This window comes from Plasmodium vinckei (assembly GCF_900681995.1).
Source record: "Plasmodium vinckei vinckei genome assembly, chromosome: PVVCY_11".
In the NCBI taxonomy this organism is placed as follows: Eukaryota; Apicomplexa; class Aconoidasida; order Haemosporida; family Plasmodiidae; genus Plasmodium; species Plasmodium vinckei.
The window spans coordinates 525,333-552,274 of record NC_051303.1 but is presented as its reverse complement, the minus strand read 5'-3'; the positions used below and the strand labels follow the sequence as shown (position 1 = coordinate 552,274).

The 26,942-nt window shown below is 22.6% G+C and overlaps 9 protein-coding genes and 1 non-coding gene across 10 annotated transcripts; 6 read left to right on the top strand and 4 right to left on the bottom strand.

Annotated features, from left to right (window-relative positions):
• Positions 1-1,071: 1,071 nt before the first annotated feature.
• PVVCY_1101570 (conserved Plasmodium protein, unknown function) lies at positions 1,072-1,676 on the bottom strand (the record flags this gene model as incomplete). Its single annotated transcript, XM_008626217.1, has 2 exons — positions 1,072-1,207; positions 1,390-1,676. 2 exons carry the CDS (start codon positions 1,674-1,676, stop codon positions 1,072-1,074), a joined length of 423 nt encoding a protein of 140 aa, XP_008624439.1.
• A 1,014-nt stretch (positions 1,677-2,690) lies between these two features.
• On the top strand, positions 2,691-4,319 carry PVVCY_1101560 (rhomboid protease ROM9, putative; the record flags this gene model as incomplete). The annotated part of the gene is made up of 3 exons (XM_008626218.2): positions 2,691-3,941; positions 4,029-4,098; positions 4,240-4,319. 3 exons carry the CDS (start codon positions 2,691-2,693, stop codon positions 4,317-4,319), a joined length of 1,401 nt encoding a protein of 466 aa, XP_008624440.2.
• Positions 4,320-5,336: 1,017 nt separating this feature from the next.
• On the top strand, positions 5,337-7,352 carry PVVCY_1101550 (pre-mRNA-splicing factor CWC2, putative; the record flags this gene model as incomplete). The annotated part of the gene is made up of 1 exon (XM_008626219.2): positions 5,337-7,352. The coding sequence occupies one exon, from the start codon at positions 5,337-5,339 to the stop codon at positions 7,350-7,352; it is 2,016 nt and encodes a 671-aa protein (XP_008624441.2).
• Positions 7,353-7,872: 520 nt separating this feature from the next.
• On the bottom strand, positions 7,873-8,976 carry PVVCY_1101540 (conserved Plasmodium protein, unknown function; the record flags this gene model as incomplete). The annotated part of the gene is made up of 1 exon (XM_008626220.2): positions 7,873-8,976. The coding sequence occupies one exon, from the start codon at positions 8,974-8,976 to the stop codon at positions 7,873-7,875; it is 1,104 nt and encodes a 367-aa protein (XP_008624442.2).
• A 1,346-nt stretch (positions 8,977-10,322) lies between these two features.
• PVVCY_1101530 (kinase, putative) lies at positions 10,323-12,641 on the top strand (the record flags this gene model as incomplete). The annotated part of the gene is made up of 1 exon (XM_008626221.2): positions 10,323-12,641. One exon carries the CDS (start codon positions 10,323-10,325, stop codon positions 12,639-12,641), a length of 2,319 nt encoding a protein of 772 aa, XP_008624443.2.
• Positions 12,642-13,265: 624 nt separating this feature from the next.
• Positions 13,266-17,371, bottom strand: PVVCY_1101520 (conserved Plasmodium protein, unknown function; the record flags this gene model as incomplete). The annotated part of the gene is made up of 2 exons (XM_037634528.1): positions 13,266-13,296; positions 13,401-17,371. The coding sequence occupies 2 exons, from the start codon at positions 17,369-17,371 to the stop codon at positions 13,266-13,268; spliced, it is 4,002 nt and encodes a 1,333-aa protein (XP_037490620.1).
• A 1,596-nt stretch (positions 17,372-18,967) lies between these two features.
• Positions 18,968-20,254, top strand: PVVCY_1101510 (ribose-5-phosphate isomerase, putative; the record flags this gene model as incomplete). Its single annotated transcript, XM_008626223.2, has 5 exons — positions 18,968-18,991; positions 19,149-19,310; positions 19,470-19,637; positions 19,751-20,002; positions 20,144-20,254. The coding sequence occupies 5 exons, from the start codon at positions 18,968-18,970 to the stop codon at positions 20,252-20,254; spliced, it is 717 nt and encodes a 238-aa protein (XP_008624445.2).
• A 484-nt stretch (positions 20,255-20,738) lies between these two features.
• PVVCY_1101500 (conserved Plasmodium protein, unknown function) lies at positions 20,739-21,939 on the top strand (the record flags this gene model as incomplete). Its single annotated transcript, XM_037634527.1, has 6 exons — positions 20,739-20,922; positions 21,061-21,245; positions 21,377-21,419; positions 21,508-21,576; positions 21,672-21,765; positions 21,867-21,939. 6 exons carry the CDS (start codon positions 20,739-20,741, stop codon positions 21,937-21,939), a joined length of 648 nt encoding a protein of 215 aa, XP_037490619.1.
• Positions 21,940-22,600: 661 nt separating this feature from the next.
• PVVCY_1101490 lies at positions 22,601-22,673 on the top strand. Its single transcript has one exon. It is a non-coding gene; the product is annotated as a tRNA-Phe (tRNA).
• A 350-nt stretch (positions 22,674-23,023) lies between these two features.
• On the bottom strand, positions 23,024-26,236 carry PVVCY_1101480 (aspartate--tRNA ligase, putative; the record flags this gene model as incomplete). Its single annotated transcript, XM_008626225.2, has 1 exon — positions 23,024-26,236. The coding sequence occupies one exon, from the start codon at positions 26,234-26,236 to the stop codon at positions 23,024-23,026; it is 3,213 nt and encodes a 1,070-aa protein (XP_008624447.2).
• Positions 26,237-26,942: the final 706 nt, after the last annotated feature.

The following is a 26,942-nucleotide window of genomic DNA, read 5'->3' as shown; positions in this document are numbered from 1 at the left end:
ATGGTTTTATATTATCATTTTATACCATAATATATATTTTTATAACTTTATATAATTTTCTATTCCATTTTTATATATTATATATTTTTTTTAAATCGTTACAACGGCTAAGTATTTATATATATATATATATATATGCCTATAGTTTGTACACATATATACATAATAGTGTAAGTAACTTATCAATATATGCTATACATCCCCCTTCTTATTCATTTATTTTTTGCTACAATATTTTATTTCATTTTATTTGAATATATTTTTTAATTTTTTTATTTTTCTTACCCATTTTTTAGATTTTATGTTTTCTTTTTTGTAGAGTATATTAGAGAGTTCGGTCATTGAGAGGTTTTGAGGTGAAAACTGTATTTCTCAAACTTATTTGTTTTTTAAAAATAATATTTTTTGTTTTAAAAAAAGTAATTTAATTAAATAAATTATTTACAAATGTTTAATATATAGAATGAATAAACTTATTTATGTTTCCAAAAAAAAAAAATACTCATATAAAATGGACGAACTATATGAGTAAAGAAATGATAAAAAAACTTAAAAAAAAATAAAATGATTTTACAAAACAAGTAGGAGAAAATGAAAAGTATTATTTTCAAATGATCTACAATTATTATAAAAAATGTGTGTGCAGCTTTTTTTTTATATTTAACAACAATATATAGGATAAAAAATGAAAAAAGGGAAATATACTTGTAAAAATAAAGTATGTGAAAAGCAAAAATAGTATGTTTCTTGTTTTTATGTGTTTAAGTCTAATTAAAATAAGGCAAAGGATTGATAACCAAAAATAAATGTTTGTATATGTCATATAGTGTGTATTTTGGGTTTGTAATTTTATTAACATGTCATAATTTTTTTTTTTTTTTTTTTTTTTTATTCCCTTGTCATATAAATTTTGTCCAATGGCTATACAGTTTTTATATGTCACTTTAATTTATTTGACAAAATATACTATTTGAAACTATCTTAAGACTATAGATATAGAGAGAATATTTTCTTTAATTTAGTATTTCCCTTTTATATGTCTATATAATTGTTTAAAAAGTGTATATCTTTTCATGTTTTTTTAAATTTTTTATTTTTTAAATCGACTAGCCATGCAATAGCTGCCATGGCAATTCCACAAAATGATATTTGAATGGATGGTGAGTTCATTAAATTTTGGAATATTAACTTATAATGCCTTTTATGCCTAAGAAGGTGAAAATTTTAAGATATATATAAAGGAATAAAACAATAAAAAAATAATATATATATATATAAGTAATTAATTGGCAATCTGTTTTCTTTTCAACAGAATGTTATAACGATTATACTCTATAAATATACGTTTGCATATATGTGTGTGTATTTAGGTAAACTTTTGAAACTTACAACTTATCATTGGATGTGTAGTATCTTTCCCCCTCCTTTAAAAAAGAGAAATTTTCTTGACATACTTTTTTAAAAGGATTATATTCATATTTTTTTAGGCATATTAGATTGTGATTATATTTGTAAAACTCTTTTGCTAATTTATATTCAGACCATTTTTTTTTTTTATTGTTTATCTCACATTCTATATATTCATCATCAACTGTTTTTATTTTTTTTAAAATACTTTCCTCAATTTTGTTTATGTTTGTACATGAAGAAATTGAAAAGGCATTAAATAATGTCATCCTCGTTTTTTTTTTTGTATTTCTTATTTTAATTTTCTATATTTTTTAATACAGTATTATAAAAATATATAAAGAGTGTTCACATTTTGTGAGAAGATACAAATTTCAGAGGAGGGCGATATTTATTTCTTTCTTTTGTCATGTTTTAAAAAAGTATGTTCCAATTTTATAAGTAAAAATATTTATATTTTTTCAATGTTATGTAAGTGTATATGTTAAACAGAGGGGAAACGCCAAAAATGAATAAGCACATGTCGTTTGTTGTATTATATGATTTGGAATTTTTATTTATTATTAATTTTTGTTTCATATGTATATGCATATTTTAGTTTGGCAAGCTACTTTCAGATTGAAAAGGTTGTCATAATATTTATTATGCAGTGAAAAAGGTATAAGTATTTTTTGTATATCAATTGGGGCAATTTTATGTATAAATTTTTAGAAAGCCAATAAATAAATAAATAATAATGTAGAGCAGAAGAAGAAACAAAAATAAAACAAATAAATAATAATATAGAGCAGAAGAAAAAACAAAAAAAATGATATTATTTATAAAGTAATATTTTTTAAAAAAAAATAGCTACATGTATTATTTTCCCGGTTTATAAAATCTAATGAATAATGATGAAGCAATTTAACTAAGCACAGTATAATATTATATAATTGTCATGAATATATGACATATATATGCAAATTAAATGAGAAATATTTCAGTAATATATTTTACGATGGAATATAAGGAATAAGGTACTCTGTTTTATTGTTATATGCAAAGAAATATCCTTTAACAATGAAACAAAAAAAAAGACAAAAAATTTTAGCGTATTGTGGTTATACTACTAAATCGTATATAAATTGTAAAAGAGTATATATTTTTAAGATATAATTTTTATAATAGACTTTCTTAAAGCATTTTTTTTTTCACAACGTTGGCTATTTGTCATCAGTTTCATATATATACATGAATAATTTTCATGCCCAAACTACAACATATTCTTTCCCAAGTATCTCTCTATGAATATGCAAAGGACTACCGGAATGAAATTCATGGTGAAGGGAAAGATAGTGCCAAAAAATGTGCATGCATATGTGCATAAAAGTAATATTTTTTCTAGTAAACCGAAAGAGAAAGCATATAAATATGATAAAAAAGATTTACGAGACAATAATCTTTTTTTAAATAATAATATTAATACGGAGAGAAATGCTTCCACTATTTATATGACAAACAATCCATCAATGAATGGTTTGAGTAAATATGGTGGGAATTATTCGGTACGTCAATTTTCAAAATATTCTGATAAGAATCTTTTCAATGAACAGAAACGGAAATGTGAGACTTTATTATCTAATTTTCAAAATTTTGAAATAAAAAATTATTTATTAAAATTAAATAAAGGAAGATTACAGAATAATAATATTCAAAAGAAAATAAAAAGTGTAATTATAAAATTTGAAGAAAATTATAAAAATATATTATATAATAAATATTCATTTTTTAAAAATATGTGTAAAGAAAAAAGCGGTTTTTATAAATATAGAATAAGTCAAATAAATCATAACAATTATAAGACCAATTTAATTTTTCCTATAAATTTTATAAACTTATTTATAAGTAATAATAATAAAGCTTTAAAGGAATTGATAAATATTACAAAACTTAAAGGCAAATTATTTTTAAATAATATACCAGTATATTATAAATATGGAATAAAAAATCTACCATATTTTAAAGCATTATTAATGCATCATTATAATAAATCACCAGTTACTTATAGTTTAATTTTTTTACATTTTTTTGTTTATTTTTTATGGATGAATGCTAAACCTAGACAAATGTCTTATACTTATTTTAGTCCGGCCCCAATAAGACCCCATTCTTTTTCATTATTAACATCAGAATTTATGTATAAACATTTTTGTTGTAGTTTAAAAAGTTTGAGAGAAAAACAATTATATACTTTAGTAACAAACATAATAAGCCACAATACTATACAATCTTTTTTACTAAATACAATATCTTTATTTTATATTGGACGTTCTTTAGAAGCTTTAATTAATTCAAAAAACTTTTTTTTTACATATATAGTTAGTGGAATTATTTCATCTTATATACAAATATTATATCAAAAAAATTCAAACTATGGTTATAACAATGTTTATGTTTTGGGTGCTAGTGGAAGTATAAGTTCCATATTAGCTACATATACATTTATTCACCCCAACCATAAAATATATTTATATGGAGTCTTAGGCTTACCATTGGTGAGTAGAAACACCTTTAATGGAGAACAAGATTGAACATATGTATGTGCCTATATATTATACTTTATTTTTTTTTCATTTTTATAGGCCGTTTTTTCGTCGTTTTACTTTTTAAACGAGCTATACAGCATTATATCAAATAAGAATGATGACATAGGTATAGACAACAATATATTTTATTTATTTGGCTAGCTATTTATCATGTATACACACGTGTGTTTTCAATAAAATTTGTTTAACATATTTTTTTCACTACTTTCATGAATAATTATATAATTTTTTTGTATTGTTAATACAGGACATGCATCACATTTGGCAGGAATGGTTCTTGGAATTATTTACTACTACTCTTATATTAATAGAAAGTTTCGAATATGAGCATAAATGTAAATATAAAAAATTTGTCAGTCATGAGGAATAAGCATGCTTTGGTTAATTGTAGAAAAGAAGGAATGATAAATTGTTTATGGATTCATAATATGTTGAACTATATATACATAAGTAATATATTTTATGTAACAGTATAGAACAAACAATTATATATCATTGGTTAGTTATAAAGTAAATACAAAATATGGATATTTTTTCAGGATAGTAGAAAGTTTTAATTTTTTTTGAATATATTTAATTCGATAATATTTATATTTGCATAGTTTTACCCCTTTTTTATTAAGGCAAAATATTCTATAATATATTTTTTTTGATTTTTTTATTGTAGCAAATGCTGTACATAAGTGTATATTTTTTATATTTTTATTATTTTTTATATTTTTTATGTTTTTTATTTATATGATATGCCTCCATTTTTTGCTTTATCTTTATACTTTCATGAAATTATAAAAATTATAAAATGAAAATAAAAATAAATGAATAATTGATGGCTATACAAAAGACAATGCTAATAAAAATTCCATCCAGCTTTATGTCATTTTGATTAATACTGCATTGTATGTAAAAAAATAATTACTATATATATAATATATATATATATATATATATATATATATATACATAAATAATAAGCTGAAAATGCTATACAGCTTTAGGCATAAGAAACAATATTAAGTTAAAAAAAATAATATAAAAAATAAAAAATTAGTAAAATTAAAATATATTTATTTGTAAATAATTATAAGTAAAAAATTTTAATTCACAATTTGCTTGTTTCTTATTATTACTAAAATGAAAGAAGGAATTTCAAAGAAGAAATAAAAAAAAAATTACGAGATCTTTTAATTAAACCTTTGTATAGCTTACTAATTTATCTCCATTAATTCTTTCCTATTTAATTTTTATCAGCTAATTGGTAATTATATAAATATAAATATATACATGTGAATATACATACTTTTACTTCATAAATGCTAGCTATCATTTTTTAATGGCTATCTAAAGATGGGCTTTAAAAGTTTTTTCAATTACAAGGAGGAAGAAAAGGAAAAACAAGCAGATAGCTCAAACACTGAAAAGGGAGAAGAAACGGGAGAAGAAAATAGAGATAACAATGATAGTGAAAAAACTAGCAAAGATGAAGTGGGCCCAAACAAAATAGACGATAAAGCAAATGAAAATGACAAAGATGCTGAAAATGATGAAGGACAAAATGAGAGTAGTAGTAAGGGAAGTCCTAGAAAACGAAATGGACAAGGCAAACGAAAAAAAAATAATGAAACTAGTAAAGAAGATAATAAGGTTGAAGAAGATAGTAATAAAAAAGGTTTAAAAAAAAGGGCTAAATGTAATACACCAATTAAAGAAGATGCAAAAGAAAATGACAATAATAAGGATGAGTCTGTAAAGGAGGAAGCATCATGTAATGATGGTACTAATGATGATACAAATGATGGTGGTTTGAAAAGCGGAGAAAAAGATGCCATGAATGAAAGTGAAAAAACAAATGCTCAAGATAAAAACCAAACAGTAAGTAATACAACAGGAGCGACTGAAAATAATAATATAAATTTAGAGAACTATAGAAATTATCAATATTATTATAATCAATATTATGGTAGCATGAATAATATACAAGCAATGGGTAATGATATGGGAAGTGGATATAATAGTAATATTTCTAAAGATAATTTTCAAAACAAACAAAATAATTTGAATAATAATATGAATACATATCCTGAATATAATAATTTTAATAATATGTATATGCCAATAGGTATGAATAATTATTATAATATGTATAATTATAATTATATAAATGGGTATGCAAATATTGGGAATACCGTTGGAGTAAATAATTATAATTACAATTATTATTATGGCGGAAATGTAGAAAACAATGGAATGTATGACTATAATAAAGATTTAGTAAGTAGTGGTGGAGGTGATATGAAAAATTATGCTTTTCTTTCTCTTATTAATAGAAGTTTAGAGCTAATGAAGACTAGTGATAAAGTAAAAGAAATACTTAAAAGTCCAGCAAGATTACAAGTGACACAAGAAGAATTAAATAAAGTAGAACATACACAAGATAATCAAAATAACAATAATAGTAATAATAATAATGTATGGTTTGGCAAATATGTAACAGATAAAAATAATAATAATAATCCTAAGTTTGTAGCTAAATATAAATGTAATCCATCTAAAGATTCAGGATATACTAAAGCAGATAAATCCTATGCCAACAAACCATATTTTTGTATTTATTTTGCTCGTGGTTGTTGTGCATATGGTCATAATTGTTTATATAGACATAGAGTACCAACAGAAAATGATGAACTTGAATTTGAAAATACAATGGATATATTTGGTAGAGAAAAATATAATACCTTTAAAGAAGATATGAGTGGGAATGGCAATTTTAATAATGATTGTCGAACTTTATTTATTGGAAGTATATATATCAACAATTTTAATGAAGTAAGTGCTATTGAAAAAGCTTTATATGATGAATTTGTTATATATGGAAATATAGATTATGTCCGATTTATTCCAAATAAAAATATAGCTTTTATACAATTTACTAATAGAGTTAATGCAGAGTTTGCTAGAGTTGCTATGTCTGATCAACCACTTGGCAATTATTCAATTTCTCTAACAATTAAATGGGCTTTTGATATGAAACCTCAACCCGCTGGAAATCCTACAAATTATTACAATGGAATGAATAATGCAAATCCATATTTTTATAATCCAAATCAAGCCATGTCATCTACTTGGCCCCAATATATGTCACAAAATCCATATGGCACTTCATCAAGTGCAAATTATTATGATCAAGCAAATAATTTAGCTAGTCCTACCATAGGCCCAGCTAACTTTCCTCCAAATTTTCCAGCGAGCAAAGGGAAACCAGCTATTGGACCTGCACCGGCTGCTCCGGCTGTGCCAGCTGCGCCTGCTCATCCACCTCCTAGCAATAACAATGATGCTCAAAATGGGAAGAAAAAGAAATAATTATAAAAAAAGAGTAAGATCCTAAAGGGTCGAGATAAGATGTACATTTGAATATGTATATACATTTGGGTATCGTTTTGTGAGCTCATTGAAAAATTAAATGTGGATTTCACCTATTTGATAATGCGCGTTGATAGACTTGCATTTTGTTCACTTTTTTTTTTTTTTTTCTCATTTTTTTTTTGTATTTTTCATAGCATTTATTATTTGAATAAATCAAAGTTATTTATAAAAATTTTTTTTGGGTACGTGCGGTTGCACTGAAGAGTATACAAAATGTATGTACCGAAACAAAATTAAAAAAAAAAAAAGACAATATAGATATAAAACAAAAAATTATTATAATTTGATTTTATTTTTTTTAAAAAAAGGTAGCAAAGCAGGGCACTATGCTTGCTAAATTGTACAAAATGAATGATGGTGATATTGAGGAAATGGTGAATGGGTATGTTAAGAAGTTGATTAGATGATTTTGTTTGCTTTATACATATTTTATAAGTAAAAATGATAAATAAAAAAGTTAAGGTTGAGGATGTGCATTATCTAGAGATAGATCGTTTTGATATTCTTGGGGTTCTATATATTTGTTTGTAACACTAAATTGGGAATTATCATTTGTGGTATTAAATTGAGAATGTTGTTTAGCTGAGTTTTGTATGTATATGTCTTTTATTTTAGGTATTAATTTTAGTACTTCTATTTTTTCTTTATACATTATATCTTTTTCGTATATTAAATTATTGTCATTAACTTTATGGGTAGGATTAATTTCAATATTTTTTGTTGTATCAAAATTATGAGATTGAGTAGTTGAACTTGAATCTGATGATGTATCAGATGATTGAGAAGAAGATTGAGATGAATAATTCAAAAAAGAAAATGAGTTTTGATTATATGATTCATTTTGTTCATTATAATATCCAGTAATTTGTTCTTTTCTATTTAAAGTTAATGGAATAATTGGCATATGATCATGCATATATTTTTTTTTTAACTTCATAACTTCTTTATATTTTTCAATATCAATATTTTCATTTAAAGATAGTATATTAACATTTTCGTTAGATGTTGAATTAGGTAAGTTGTCTGAACTTATTTGAGGAAATTCATTAAAAGAATTAATATCATTATTTTTTTTTTTCATGCATAGATTTTTATAATATAAATAAGAATTTTGTACAACATTAATGTAGTTTCCTTTTTCATCCGTTTCTTGTTGGTTTATTATTTTCTCTTCCTGATTTTGTAAATTTATATCAAATATTATATGATCAAATGAATTTTTATAATTTTTGATTATATATATTTCTTTATATATATTATTAAAATATATTTTTAGACAATATTTGATATCAATATAATTAACTACAACACTACCTCTTAAAGATGAAAACTTTTTACAAATTAATCCAAATTTTTTAATTATTTTTATAAAAAAATTAAATAAGACATCAAAAGTTAAATAATTTATTTTTTTTATATTTTTATTTGCTAATATAGAACATATTATTCTTTGCACATTTTCATTAAAGTAATCTTCTTTATTATTTATAAACGGGTTGCTTCGATATTTGTTTATCCCGTTATTTGTATCTTCTAAATCATCTTTAGTATTGTTCATCATGTTTGTTTTGTTTTACTTTATAGTATATACATATCCATTAATTTATGTGTCATATATGCGACTCGATAATTCCCAACTTGTGGCAGCATTTACATTCTAAGCAGCTCCAATAATTTCCAATAAAATGGATTAAATATTTCTTATTATTTTATTTATCCCTTGTTTTTTTAACTTATTTTGCCTGCTTAGAATGTAAAGCGAGTTCATTATTCATGACAATTGTTGATATGCTAAGTTTGCAAAAAATGAGAAAAATTATAATTTGGATAATGTATATATACTTATACAAAGTATTTTAAAAATTAATACTTAATGCCATTTTAATTTTTGAATATTTAACTGGAAAATCATGACAATTTTTCATTTTTTTTCATTTTTTTATAATAATATTTTTTTATTTTTTTTATTTTTATAATATCCTTGGTAATGTACAAAAAAAATAGTATTAAATAAATTATACATCCATGCGCGTATGGAATACGAAAAAATTCTACAAGCTTATATATATAATTTTTTTATAAATTTTTTTTTTTTCTTGTTATTTTTATGGAGAAAATTATTTAATTTTCTTTACATAGTTTGATTGTTATTTGTATGTCCTTCATTATCTTATTTGTTTTTTTTTTATTTATTCATTTTGTTATTTTATTATTTCCTTTTTATATATTTCTCTATATATTTTTATATAATAATGTGACCCTTTCAATTCGAGGTTTATTTACATAATTGTTTTATTAATTTTATTATTTTGAAGGACTATCAAAGCTTTTATATTTATATTATATATTTTTTCAAATAAATTAACTTTTATATAAACCCAATTCAGCATATTATGATACATGTTATATAAGCCATTACAAAATATTCTATATTTGCACATGCCTATATGTTTATAATATTTGTAGAGACACAAAAATTGAAAAAGCAAACTGAAAAATGATAAATAACGAGAGCATAAAAAAGTATATATGTACATATCAAAATGAATTAATTAATTTTTAAAAGTTATTTGTTCTGTATGAATTTGTAATATTATAGACACAGCTATTATATTTGCATTTTTTTATTTTAAAAAAAGTTGAAAAGAAAAGATAAAATGAAAAGGGGGGAAATATATTTTATATCCCTCTGATTTAGTGCGTTGAATTATATATAATTATTTTTGTTATTCTCCCCTTTTCTATTATCAAAAAAATAGTGAGAAGCATATACCAGGCATAAAAGGAGTCAGTCGAACTCTCAGTTTTTGTATGCTAGGACATAAGCTTATACATATTTATGCTTGTGTTTAATTGTCAGAGTAGTAATAGTACAAACATAACAGTAAGAAGCTATTTCAGACATCGATGGGTCAAAAGGATAAACTAACTTCTGGAAAACTCCAGAAGGATTGCAATATCTGTTTAAGCAGATTGTCGAATTATAATAGTAGTGATAAACATGGTGGAAGTATATATAATTATATAAAAAAAAATGTACCTAGTAGTATGTTAAATTGTAAACTTAATATAAATTGTACAAAGCATAATGAAGATAGTTTTCTTAACTTATACAATGATATACATACAAATGATAAACATAAAATCTTTAACTTTCCAACGACAAAGTTTGATCAGCTATTTATTGACATGCCTAATGGTAGTGGGGAAGTAAGTAATGTCAAAATAAACAACGGCAAATTCGACGATGAAAACGAAGGTAATAAGTTATGTAGCTGTGAAAAAAAGAATGAACAAAATTCTGATAGTGATTGGAATCTTTATTTAAATGATGGAAGTAATATTGTGACATCTAGTGATACAATTAGCAGTGTTGAAAGTAGTGTCGATACATTAACAAATAGCTTAGGTATAAATATAGACTTACTTAATTGTGATAATGAAGAAAATGTTGGAAAAGGAAGTCTTACTATGACCTGTGATCCGGAAAGTTGGTGTGTAAACAATTTTGATAATAGCTTTGAAAATGATAGTAGCAAAATATTGTACAACCTTGCGGGGTTTAAATTAACGGGAACATCAATTATGTTAAGTGATAAAAATGAAAAATATATATATAAGATAATTCCGTTTTTTAAAAATGGAGAATCAAAATTTTATATTAATGCAATCCGCTCATATAATAATGTCTATGGTACTTTTCAAAATGGAAAAACCCAATTTATTAATGACCAAAATTATTCTTTTTATGTTAATATGTGTGAAAACTTATTTGAAGGCATTAAAAATGGTGATACAAATTATGAAAAAAATATAGATACTGTAAATTTGTATGGATCATCGAAAAAATTAAAAATAAAAAATGATAGCAGTGTTAGTCCTAAATATATAAATGATAATGTTGAGAAGGAAAACTCATTCTTACACAAGCTAAGTAATGCTAACGATAATGGGGAAAGAAAAGATAATAATATGTTGGCATTTTTAATTAAAGAAAAGTTGATACCAAAATGTTATGATATAGTTCCTGTTTATCAATGTAAAGAAAATAAAATTGATGATCCTCAAATGGGGGGTAAAGAGACTAACGAATATTTTTGTAACAGTGATAAAATAGAACAATCGGATTCACCAATTTTAAGCAATGCTTCTGAAAAATGGAAAATTTTTATGGATAATGAAATGATAAAAAATGAAAATAAAATAGTAAGTAGTAGTGAAATGGGTCGAATGCACCTTGCATTAAAGCTTAAAAGAATTTGTAGTAAAATCAAATATAATAATCAGCATTTATTAGATTTAAAATTAGGATATAATAGTATAAAGGATAATGATATATTTTTTAATAAAGAATTATTAAGAGAAAGTGAATCTATAGATTGGGATAGTAGAGAAAGTTATATTAAAAAATGGTCAAAGATGAAAAAAGATATAAGAAAGAAATATAAAAATAATATTGATCAATATATAATACAAATTACAGCAAAAGATTTAAATTTACCTGAACAATTTTATAAATATAATAGTAATGAAATATATTTTTTATTAAAATCATGGAAACAAGAAATGAGTTCATTAAAAACAACACAAAGAAGTTTAGGATTTCGTATATGTGCATTTATTTATTATATTAAATATGCTAACCTTTTAACAACAGAAGAAATAGACAATTTATATAATAAGGTTTTAACAAGTTACAACAATAGTAGTAATAATACTAGTCAGAATGGAAAAGTAAAAAAAGATAATGAAAAAAAAATTGAAATAAATGAATGTTATGATAAATTAAATAATGTTTTAAAAATAAGTAGAGAATATGGAATGAGATTACATGATGAGTTGGTTTTATATTTTCTTGAAATTTTTTTAAAAAATATTGCCAATATTATATTACCAAAGCTAGTTAAATTAAAAATATGGTTAGAAAATCAGACTTTATATACATTTTGTTCAACATCCATATTAATTATTTATGATAAAAATAATCCTTCATCTTGTGATATGAGATGGATTGATTTTACTTATTCCTTTGAAAATTTTAATTACTTTAAAAATGATAATTCAATAAATAAAAAATTTAATTTAGACATTATTTTTGGTATAAATAATTTAATCAAAATATGTAAAAATATAATAGTTAATAAAAATATTCCAATTTCTATTTCTTCAAATGATCAGAAAGAAAAAAAAAATGTGTCTATAGCTGTACATGCAAATGAGAGTTAATGGAGCTGCCTATATATTTATATATTGACATACTGGATCGAGATAATTTGTTACCCTTTTTTGAGAATATATTTGCCTTATACTAATTTATTGGCATTAATTTTAAGCATATTTATTCATTTTGCCTTTATTTGATATATCCGTTTATTTTAGGTATGTCTGATTTTTTTTTTTATTTGTATTTTTTTTATATCTACATAATTCAATAGTTAATTTTCATATATTTATCTTTTCTATTTATACAATTTAATTAAAATATTGTAAGTTTAATTTTTTAAAAACAACTATCATTCTGCATATAGAGAATATGCATGTGGTGATTTGTAAACCTACATTATGGATATGTTACATTTATATAATCGTTTTCATATAATTGGATTTATGACTGTTGTTTGTGTTTTTTATTTATGTTACACACAATTATGCAAATCCACCTATACCTTTATTCCCTTTGAAACTGAAATTTTTTTAAAATTTATAATTCGTATGCTATATAAATGTTTTTTTTTTATTTATTTTTAATATATGAGTTATGTTTATCTACAATTTTTACATAAATATGTAATAGATAGAATAAAAAAATCAATAACCGGTACAAACATTATTTGTCTTTTTACAAACTGCCTATTCATTTTTTATATTATTTTTTTTTTTGCTATAATAAATGTATTATACAACAAAACACGGAATATAAAAATACATAACACTTCACTATATGAAGATAATATTTTTCTTTTTTTTTTAACACGTTTAACAAACTTCAAAAAAAATAAAACAAGTTCATATGGAGTAAGACTAATATTATAATAGTCAATTATATTCATATAATTTTTACAATATTTTCTATAACTTTTTCTTAAGAGATATACTTTTTTTTTTATTTCATGTCTTCTTTTAATTTTTATAATTGTTTTTTGTAGCATTCCATCATTAGGGTTGTTCAATTTGTAGTTCTCCTTATTATTCACATAAGTTGATTTATTTTTTTGCTCATATTTTTTTTTTTTTTTTTTTCCATCTTTTTTATATTTTTCTTTTATTGTGTTTCCTTTTTTAAATACTTCAGATTGCATAGTTAGAAAATAGTTTTCCATATTTTGTTCTAATTCACTCAATTTTTTGTCTAATAATGTAGCAATTTTCATTCCATATTTTTTTGTATAAATAGGGGTTGGGTATTTTTCATCTCCTTCAGTATTCTTATTAATTGTTTTATTTCTACAAATTTTGTTGTTGTTTTGTTTTTTGTTGGAATTGAAAAAGGTTGTTACAATATGTTGTCTTTTCCTTTTTATTATTTCCATATATCGGGTTACACAAATTTTTAGCATATCAGTTTTATTAATTTTGTGTAATCTCTTTTTTTCAGTATGTCTTAATTTTTTAAAATATAAATCACAACATGAGTCACTTATTAAATTCAAATTTTTAGTGTTCAATATTTTGGAAAAAATTGATAAAATTTCAAAATATGACAAAGAAAATATATTTGATTTTTTTTTTAAAAATATTTCATTAAAACAGTTTTTATCCTTAGCTAGCATGTTCAGGTTATTTTTATTATTTTTATCACTAGTGAGTATATTATTTCTTTTTTTGTTATGCCCAATTTCAGGATAATCTTTTATTTCGGCTTCTATATTTTGTTCATTTTTGTTTTTGCAATTTGTTCTTTTTTTCTTTCTTTCCTTTTTCTTTTCTTTTTTTATATTCCTTTTATCCTTTTTTCTGGTACTCTCCAAACTTATTTTTCTACTTTTTATTTTTTCATGTCTAACTAATTCTTTGTTATTTTCTTTATCATTATTCTGTATTGTTAATGTTTTTTTTGGAACATTTTTATCATTTTTACCTGAACATGTCAGAATTTTACTCATTTTATTTTTTATGTTAATTTTTTTTTTATTATTATTTTTAGCTATCTTGGAATAGTTATCTAAATTGATATATCCCGCTGGATTATTATTTTTTTTCGATTTTTTCACTAATTTAAGTTGAATTAAAAATAATAAGACATCTCTAAGTTTTATGGACAAATCTAATTTTATGTTAAAAATGGAAAAAAAACTATCTTTTGATTCAAATATTAAAAAGTAAAAAATAAAATAATACACATAGATTTTTAGTATGCTTATCAATTCACTTGATATATTTTCTAATGGCAAGGATGTGGCTTTATTTTTGTTTCCTTTTGTTAAATTGAGGGTGGAATTATTATTTTTCATTAATTTTTTTGTTGTTTCATTATTATGGTTATTACGCGCGAGATGATTCCTTTTTATAGTAAACTTCCTACTACCAAAGTAATAGGTGTGGTTTTGTTTTTTTATATAATTTTTTTTCAATCTCTCTACAATGTCAGCAAATTGATCAGTGACATTTCTAAAGTTATTTAATCGTATAGATACATGAACAAGTGTTGACAAAAAACAGATAAAACTTATTTCTCTTGTTTCTTCGTGTATATTATATTTATATACATTTGTAAATTCAATCATATTTTTTAAATATGTAATAGAATCCTCATTTTGCATAATTTCTAGAATTTTTCTATTTATCTGACTAAATTTTTGATTGTTAATACAGTTATGAGATCCGATTAATTTTATTTCTTTGTCATTACTTTTGGTACTACAATGCGTATAAGTTATATTATTCCTATCCATTTCTAATAATCGAATTTTTCCCCCTCTTTTTGCAGTTTGTTTTTTTTTATTTTTATTCCTTATCATAGATAAAAATGAGCAAATCAAAGGTGTGGATGACTCAAACAAACTATATAAGACATAATACAGATAGTGATTATCATACTGTTTTTTATTAGTGATTAAGAAAAAATATATTTTCTTTAAAATATGTTTTATTTTTATTTTTTTTTTATTAAATTTGATTATTTTATATAATTCTTTACTACCTTTTAATATGTATAAATCTTTATTAAAAATAGCATATTTTAAAAGGGCACAAAATTGGTTCTCATCAATATGTAGCTCTGTATTGTCATTGTCACTATCTACATTGGTGTCATGGTAATTTTCTATTACGTCTGTTTTATTTATAAGATTTGCTGTCCCATTTTGTGGTGATTTTGTTTTGCTTATTTTTTCATAAAATGTCTTATGGTCTCTTAAAGGAGAGATATGGTTGTCTTTCCATTTGTTCCCCACAAAATGTAGTACATTTAAAAGGTCAAAAGATTTATAAAAAAAATATTTTATAATTTTTTTTTCCTCTAATATAATAGACAATTCTATATCCTTTTTTTGTATATTTTGTTTTAAAATATTATATAATTCATTTTCTTCACAGATAGTTGTATGATCAAGTACTAATTTATTTAAATCGGATAAGGTAAAATCTAGATTTAAAATATTACATTTATAAAATATTTTCCATAAATTTGTTAAGGTAAAATTGGGACTTGTTTTTATTTTGGATTGTTTATTTTTATTTGCTTTTTTTCCATTCCCAGTTTTACATCTCTCATAAATGTCTATTAAAAAATCAAAGTTGGTGTAAATAATTTTATAAAGTAATTGTATATTCTTATTGGATATATTAAAATATTTTTTTAAAAAAAAAAAATTAATTACTTTACATATTGAATTTGTGTATAGATTATTTATTTGATACTCTGGATTAATTTGTATCTCTGAAATAATTATATCATTTTTAAAACAACATTTTGAGACCGTTCCATTAATATATATCATATATCCTAATCCTTCCTTTTTATTATTTTTCCACATACCTATATATTTATTACCACAATTATAATAAAATATTCCATATCCATTTTTTTTTCCTTTTTTCCAATATCCTAAATATTTATCATAATTAGCATTTTTATGTGTTATTATATTATTATTATATTTTTTTTTAAACCAAAAATAAGTTCCAATTCCATTAAGAGTATCATTTTTCCATTCACCTATATAGACATTTTGTATTTTTTTTTTTACATTTTTATCAGTCTTTTTTTTGGCATTTTTATCAATCTTTTTTTTGGCATTTCTATTAGTCTCGTTTTTTACATTATAATACCATATAATTTCTCCATATTTCCATTTTTTATTATTTTTCCAAAAACCAATATATTTACAATTATTATTAATATAATTTTGAATTCCATAAAAATGTCTTTTATTATTTTTCCACCATCCATTATATATTATATATTTTTTATTTTCTTTTAAGACATAATCTATATTATTTTTTTTTGTAAAACTTAATTTTAATGTCCCATGTCCATTTCTTTTATTATTTTTCCACATTCCATTATATATTAATGATGCATTTTTGTAGTCATCACATTTTATTATTTGTTTATGTTCATCATTACTGTTGTTTATTAAAAAGAGTAAGTAAGATCCTTTTTTCGATTTTTTACAATCATATATATAACCTCTATATGTATAATTATTTGAAATAATTTCTCCATACCCTTTTATATGTCTATATTTAAAATATCCTATAAATGTTTCTTTATTACTACATATTTGAAACTTTTTATAAAAACAAGGACAACTATAATTGTCTAATTTTATTAGGCCATTAAATGTATATTTGTTATTAATCTTTACATTTTTTAATTCAATTATATTATTATTTGTTATTTCTACAAATGAATTAACATCATCTTCTTTTATATTATTAGAAAAGAATTCTTTCCAATAAATTAAGTCATAGGAATGAGAATTTTGAATTTTTAGTTGATCATTATTTTCCATTTCTAAATAAGAAGTAATATATTGATAGTTTTACTAAATGGCAATTATCGAAAAAGGTTATATTTATACACCCTAAGATATATTTTTCTTAAATAGTGATTAAAAAATGTTTATATAAAGGAGGTACACATTTTTATCCATATTTCTTTTTTTTTTTTTTTAAAGATATAATAATGAAATAATAACACAGTGAGAATATTTACATGCTTATAATTCTTTATTACATATTTTATAGTGACTATATAAATGTATTGATTATGTTAAAAATTAAATAAAAGAAAAGGAACGAGAAAAAAAAATGGATTTCCTATTAGTGAGATTTCTCGGTATTTTCCTTTGCACATTTTTCCATTAGACAAAAAAGGATATTAAAACGAGTTTTTTACATTATATATATGTATATATTTTTATATAATGTGAAATAGTTTGTAAAATTATTATTTTAATTCCTTCTTATAATACAATTTTACATTTTCTCCATTTTCCACACACAAATGTTTAAACAAACAAATATTTAAACAATCAAATATTTAAGTAAACAAATATGGATATTGAAATTTCTCCCCCTTTTATGAGGGCTACAATTTTTACATTTATAAAAAATTACTCTACAATTAGTTATTTTATTATTTATTGAAAAGATATAAATAGTTGCTTATTTAAAATGGTATAAGGACCTGATGATGGTTTTATAAATATGCCATAAGTAGTGGGAATATATCCATATTTTTTTTCGATTTTTATTGTAACAGTTATATCTTGGAAATTCTATATATTTTTAATTTTGAAATATATTTGCGATTTTTTTTAAGTTGGAATAAAAACGTGATAATATGATGTATTAAAAAAAAATATTTTTTATGTATACAATTAAAAATGTTGGGAATGCCTATTATTGTATAAATATGTAGAAGAATTTTTTTTTTTTCTTTTTTTTCTCTCTGTATAGGCATACCATTTTTACTGTTTGATGTCGCAAATTAATTTTATATGCGATACGCGTGTGGGAATTATTATGTTTTTATTTTCCTTCATGTAAGTAAAATATAAATAGTTTGAAATTTGCGTAAATAATATATATAATGGTATTTATTTTGCATATTTGAATATAACTTTTCTTATGCACATTTTTATACTATTATATATGGTATTTCCCCTTAACATTCCATAAAATAAATATTGTAAATATATATTTTGCGAGGTTAGGGATTTTTTTATTTTTCCATTTTTGTTTTATTTTATATAGAATAACTTCATAATATATGCATATTCTTATGTTTTTATAATAATTTTCATTCATTAACTCTGTTTAATTTATAAATAGAGTAATCCAATCCGTGATCATATATATAAGTTTTTGCCATTTAAATAATTAATTAATTATATTATATAAAACGGACAAAAATATATATATTACATATGTAGATTATTTTTGCTTCATGTTTATACCTATTTTATTATTATATTAGTTTCGTATATATATATATATATTTAAAAAAAAAAAATAATATTCTCAAAATTATTCAGTAATTTTATTATATCATATGTACGTTGCACACATTTATAATATTTATCTTAACTTATTATAAAAATATAATGGACGGTCTAAAAAAAGTAGTGGTAATTTTATACTCAAACATTGATAGACTATTATATTATTACTTACTGTGTGGGATTGATTAAAAAAGAAAATATAAAAATAGCAACTATTGCTAACCTTTTTTACTTGTCCTGATTTACTCATTTTTTTATTTCCTACTTTTTTAATACCCAATAGGCATACAAAGCAGTTGATGAATATGTCCAATCTAACATGACAATTGGACTTGGGACAGGGTCTACCGTTTTTTATGTCCTTGAAAGAATTGAAACATTAATGAAAAATGGAAAAATAAAAAATTTAGTATGTGTTCCAACCAGTATAGATACTGAAATGAAGGTTAGATAAAACATAATTTATAGAACATGTCATTGTGCACAGACATATCCATATTGGCTTATCTTCACTTTGCACACACATATGCATACTGGCTTATCTTCACTTTGCACACACATATGCATATTTATTGATGACCGTTTTACATTTTATAATGTTTAGGCAAAAAGCTTAGGAATTCCTTTGACCGGCTTAACGAAAAATTTAAAGATTGATATAGCAATAGATGGCGCTGATGAAGTAGACAACAACTTAAATTTAATAAAGGGACGAGGTGGCGCACTTGTTCGGGAAAAACTAGTTGCAGCAAATACCGCTTGCTTTATAGTTGTAATAAATTAAAACATTATTTCATATGTGCATGTTCAACAAACATAGTTATCCCCACACGTTTACAAACACTGTGTAATTGTCTATACTTTATTTATTTCACTCCTTTTCAGATCGTCGATGAATCAAAAATGTGCCAAGACGGACTAGGAACAACGGGAGCTGTGCCCATCGAAATTTTGTCTTTTGGTCATGAAATGATAATTGAAAGTTTATTAAAAATATCAGCTCTTAAAAATTGTACATATAAATTAAGAGAGAAAGATGGAAAAATATTCATAACTGATAATAATAATTATATTGTTGATTTTTTTTTTGAAAATCCGATTGAAAATTTGGTGCAAACATGTGAGCAAATTAAAATGGTAATAAAACAAAAAAATGTGAAAATATTGCTAAAGCCCATGAAGTGGGTTGTATTATTATGCAATAAGAAAAAGTTTATATATAGTCGTAATTATTTTACATTATAATATTACATTATTTTTTATTGTACATTTTTTCAGACAACTGGGGTTGTAGATCACGGTATTTTTGCCAACATGACGAGCATTGTCTTAATAAGCAAAGCCGATGGAACAATTTTAACATTAAACAAAAATAAAGGAATAAATTAGAATATATATTTTTTTTATTTTGAATACTAATATTTTTTTTTATGTATTAATGAGCATTTTATCCTCCGCATGCATATATAATGTGTGCATACAATTATATTGGCAAAATTTGTTAGTTCCCATAAATATAAATTAATTTTTTTATATAGTCTATATGACTATTATAATTTATTTTAAAAACAAAATTGTGTATATACATATATGTTTATAATATTATTACATTTGCTTATACACAATCCATAAAATCTTTCTAATTATGTTTTATACAAAAAATAATTTTTTATTTCATGAAATATATTCAAATATTTTTGTACCAATATTTTATGCACGTTCATAATTTTATTATACATGTGTGCATATTTTTTTTTTCCTATTATATATATTAATTAGTCTATTCAATTAATTTACACAATTTACACAATATTTATCACCCATAATCTGGCATTTTTTTTAAACTTTTAAAAATTTCTAATAGTTTGACAAAATGTATTTGTTTAAAAAGGCTAAAGAGTCGATTGTAAGTAGCTTGCATGGTGACAAGCCATCACCAATTATTAAAATTAATTATATTTGCAATTGTATCCTTAAAATTACTTTGGCTATTTGTCTATGGCTATGTTCACTTTCATTCTTAGCTCTTTATTTGAATGCTGATATAATAAATAAAAGTAATACCTTTGTAAAATATGAATTTTAGAATATAGGAAAATTATCATTATTATTTATTATAAATTTTTGTTGGTCTTATAAAAAGTTGAGAAAGTTTGTGTTATGTTTTTTTTTTTTTTTTTTTTTGCCATTTTTAGGTCTATTTCAATTATTTTCATTATCTTCATTGATATTATCATGCTTATCTTTCATTATTTTAAAAAGAAAAAATGGGACATATATTTTAGCAAAGATTAAGATGTATCCTTTTTCTTTCAAGGACTTAGTTGACGTATCTTTACTAACGGGGGTTGTCACAATTTCGGTCTTTGACATCATTTTGGTGTGTGCAAACGCATGTCTATTATATATATATACTTTTTCGAGAATAACTTTTTATAATTTATATTTCCACAGTATACCCATACATATATATATGCACACATTATATATGATCCTATTTTCTCTCTTTAGTGCTACCTTTACCTGCTTGTAGCATTTGCTGTTTTTGTAATAGGTATGATCAGTGTTTTATTTTATATTGCTGTTCATAATTTTTATTTTCGGAAATTATAATTTTTAATTTTTTTTTATTTTTGTCGTAGCAACATGCTCTATCTACGAATGCCTAGACAATCCTTACATGAGAGATAATGAAAATATTAGCAGTTTTAGTAATTAGCATTTGTGCTTATTCATACTGTTTACACTCAAAAAATGTCACCCTTTATTTGTACATTTATGCATTATTTTATTTTTTTAACTATAGGCTTATCATTCATTTCAGTTTTATACATGGGCTTATATGTGATTTCCAATGGCGTAATATTTAGAAACCTTCCATACAATCCCTTAGAATATATGTAAGTAAAAAAAAATAATAGATAGTATATTTACAAGGTTGTATATGTATATATATTATAGGGTTTCCAATTATTTTGTTTTATATTTCTTTTCTTTTCAGGGGGTACATAATAAAAAACATTATCGAAGACATTTTTTCAGTCACCAAAAAATTAACAAAATTGATCTTTTAAAAAGTCGGAAAATTTTATATTCTTATAGGAATTTATTTTTTCATATTTTTTTATCATATTTGCATGTTTTTATAATTTATAAAAGACATTAAGGTTGTCCACGTATTGATCTTAGCCGTGTATACATTGAGTTTTTTTTTACAACTATTTTTGTTTGTTAGTGAAAAAGGAATAAAAAAAAAAAAAAAAACTTAACGCACACTTTCTCAACTTTTTATAAGACCAACAAATATACATAAAAGGTAGTTTAAGTTTGTTGGTAAATTTTGTAAATATTTTCACATATTTTGTGCTTCCTTTCAAGCATTATAAAAAAAGTAAAAAAAATAATGATAAAGGGAAATATACAAACAAATGAGCATTATTGGGGTGACATTTTTTATGTATTTTCATTTTATGTCAAAAAAGAGAATATTTTTTCACTTTCATTTTTTCCCTTACACAATGGCATATACCCTTTTAGCAAATACTGTTTTTTTTTTTTATGTAAAATGGGATATATTAAATATTATTAATAAAATTTTAAAATTTCCATAAAAAAATAATAATAATAAATTAGTGAAATTAATTAAATTATATAATATTATAAGAATATGTAATTTGAAATTAAAATAGGAATTAGTTAAACATTATTGATTATTTAGTTTTGCTTAAATTTAAAGCCGTGATAGCTCAGTTGGGAGAGCGTCAGACTGAAGATCTGAAGGTCCCTGGTTCGATCCCTGGTCACGGCAAAAAATGTTCTTTTAATTTTGATAAAAAAATTATATATATATAATATATATATATTTTATATGTATAAAGGATTAAAAATAATTCCTTAATTTTTTTTTATTTATAGTACCATAAAGATAATTAAATAGTAGGCAGTAGTAGTAGTAGGTAAGTTGCTAATTAATTTTCTACAAAATGAAAAACTATTATTAACGACATACTTATTTTTATAGAGTTTGACATTCAAAAAGGGTATAAAAAAAAAAAAAAAAAAAAATCAGATTAAAATGGGGTAAATACAAAACATAAAATAAAATTCACTATAAATAATTTAAAAAATAAAAAATGATAAACCATTAACTTAATAAACTTAGGAGTATGTTGTTTTTTTTATATTTGGCAAATTAAATAGTAACATAAAAAAGCGATCCAAGCCCAAAGCCATTCCAGCATGTGGCTTAGAAGAATAAGTAAATGAATTAATATATTTATATAATGTAGAATTTTTATTTATTAATTTTTTTAAATCATCAAGGTAGTTTGATAAGTTAAAATTTGTTTTATTTATTTGTAAATAAGAGGATACATCTATTTTATTATCCTCATTTGGGTTGTCATTTATTTTTTCCTTTAATATACGAAGTAATAGGAGGGGTAAATTATTTATTCTTTGGCTACCTGATATAATTTCAGTTCCTTTATATATAAAATCAAAACTATTTGTAAATCGTAAATCATATAAATTACTTAAACTATAAAATGGTCTAAGGTGTAATGGATATTGATCTATTATAAATATATCTGTATTAAAATTATATTTTATAAATAAATATAAATAATTAAGTTCATCATTAGTAAAATCTTTTTCATAAATATATAATTCTTTTAATTTTTTAATTTCATTTTTTTCTTTTACACTTATTTTTATATTTATATTTTTTTCTAAATATTTGCTTATTCCGTTAAAATGGGAATATATATTGGGGTCGCTACTAAAACTATCTTTATCTAAATCAAAGAGGTTTTCATTATTTCCTGCCATGTCATTAGTTTTATCAAACTGTGTATAGCTAGATAATAAAGAGGGTGGGGGTTGATTAAAATTTTTATTTTCTTGTGCTTTACTTCTTGTCATTGTTTCATCATATATGTTGTTGTAAAATTGGAGTATATCATTGTAAATTTCATTTTTATCAATCTTGTTCACAAAGGAGTATAGTGATTGTGAAGACAAGTCTTGATTTATATTGTCAGGATAATTACTTTCACAATTATTTATGTCAATTTTGTAATTATTTGCAATCTTATTATTATAGTAAACATTATGTAATTGTCCATTTTGATCAACATGGTCAAAAATAATATTTTTTTTTAATTTTTTTTTTTCATTTTCATCTAATATTTTTACATACATGTTATATTGCTCATTATGTGCATATCCATCTTGTATACCTTTTTTAGAACTACAAAATGGTGTATCATTATTTATGTAATAATATTTTTTTAATATATCATGGGCTTGACAAAATGACAAAACAACAGGAGTAGTAGTAACGATAGTAGGTTCAAAGTTTGTGTGTGTATTTTTTTTCCCATAACTTAAATTAATTAGATTTATTTCTTGATTAAAATTTGTATTAATATAATTAATTATATTTTTTAAAAAATTATAAATATATATTACTACTTCATAATAATTATTATATATAACTTGTTCGATATCCAATGATAAAAATTCATTTAAATGTTTAGTACTATGAAATTTTTCATTTCTATATGAATAATTTATTTCAAATATTTTTTCATAGTCATAATTAATTATCATTTGTTTATAAAATTGTGGACTTTGTGCAAGTATTATATTTTCATTTTCAATCTTAAAACAATTAGATCCCCCTTCTGATCCATTTAGTTCTGTGTATTTTTCTATACTTGTTTTGTCATCATTTCCATTCATTTTACTTACATTATCAACTTGGGTAGTCAAGTTATTTTTATTTTTGACTGCCTTATCTATTCTTACTAGTTTAGGAGTAAATACTTCTATATATTTATCTTCCCCTAAAATATTTCTCATTTTTTTTATTATCAAATTTTTTAAATTAAAAATAAGTTGATTGATCGAATTTCTATAACTTAAACAAAAATAGTCACTTTCTGAATATTCTATTTCATTTTTTTCGAAAATTTTATCACGACCTTGTTCTGTGCCTTCATTGGTGTCTCTTACATTTGGGGAATCCGATTGATGATTGTCATTAGTCAAGCAATCGTTTGTGCTACTATCTAAAAGAGAAGGTGGTATAGTATCTTCGACTTTCTTATCTGCATCATCATAAACATGTTTATTTTTATCTGATTCTTCTTCAGAATGTTCCGTTTTGAAAGAAGTTTGATCAGTGCCCAATATGGATGTCCTAAGAAAGGGAACATCATTAGGTAGTATAGGAGGAACATAATATGATTCAGCGATTTTGTAAATATTTTTAATTTGTATTTCTAATCTTTTTTGATTATATATACTTTCAATATGTGGTATTTGATGTTTATATAATTTTTTATTAATTTTTATATTTCCTATAATATCAACAACAGTTTCATTTTTTAAATTTTTAATATAAGTATACATTTCATCTTGTTCTTTTTGTCCATTTTCATTTTGATTTTTTTTTTTTTCATATGCACAAATAATATATAGTCCACCATTTTGTCTTAAATATAAAATAATTCGTTGTGACTGTTTATCTTTTTTTTCTATTCTTCCTCTAATTAATATTGGCTTGTCATCAAAATAATTTTCATTATTATCTTGTATTTGATCATAATTTTTATTTAAATTATTATTTATGTTTATATTTTCAATAAATCTAGTACCTCCTATATTATTTTCTATATATTTTATGATATCCTCATATTTGTAATATTTTCGATTTTCTCCCGTTCCATAAAAAAGAGAAAAATCAAAAACTTCGGATAAGGATATTAAAATTGGATTAGGGAAAGACGGGTCTGTATTTTTATCTACAAACTCTGATACATCATTGAGAGTTTTGTTTGTTTTTGAAAATGGAGGATAATCATTTTGAGAGTTGAGATTGCCATTTTTTTTGAATATATAAAAATAATTTTTTTTAAAATATTTATTAGTTAGAGAATTTTTGCTACATATATTGTAATACTCTTTATTTTTATTAAAAAAATTTAATTTCATTTTAAAATTGGGATTGTATTTCCATGCTTTGTGTTGGCATGAATTAGGAATGGATGGTTGTCCTTGTATTGTTCCATTGTTTATAAAATAGTTTAATTTGTTAAAAGTTTTTTTATTTGTATTTTTATGATTTATCAAGTTGATAATGCTATTTTTTCTTTTGGTACTTAATCCATTTTCAGCATTACCAATGAATAAGGTCACACATTTTTTTGGATTTTGATTTTTATAAAATTTTGTTCGGTTTTTTATATTATAGCAACATATAATAATGCTTTCAAAATTTAGTATATTTAAATAATATAAAATGTAGAGGAAAAACCAGATCAATCCTTTCAATATATTGTGTTTCCTGTGAGTAGGAAATTTCATTTTTTTTTTTATCCTTCATACCATTTTAAATAATTTTAAACTAATTTTAAACTAATTTAAAGTGAAAAAAAGTTAGAAAATATGATGACACTTCCTTATTTGATTGACATATGTTCGATTTCCCTCATTTTGTTCGTAAAATAACTGGAACAATGTTAAAAAATTAAAAAAAAATAAAAAAATAAATGGCAAAAAAAAAAAAAAAAAAAAAAATTTAGCAGTGACAAGAGCAACGCCACAACGGGATGAAATATTCCCGATCAGGGACATACATTTTGCTAATCTATATATAAAAATATTTTTTTCAAATTAATAAAATATTGCATAATTAATAAAAAAATAACAATGGAACGAAGATAAATCATGAGTTTTATTTATAAGCTTTGGAGAATGACATGATCCTATAGCCATTATAAGGTCATAATACATATTCGGCCTACTACTGATTTATTCATATTTTTCTAATTTTAAAAAAGGTGTAGATATTCAAACAAATTAGTTGATTGTGTTTATAAAGAAAAGCACAAAAAGTTAGGGTATCATAAAAAAAATTAACAATAAATAAAAAAAATAAGTACGTAAAAATTAAAAAGCATAGCGGAGTAATTTCTTTGCTATCAAAATTGGAATAAAGGTGAAAGAGAAAATGAAAGCAAAGAAATTCACATTTTTTAAAGTTATGCACATGGAAAAAGAAAGAAAAACG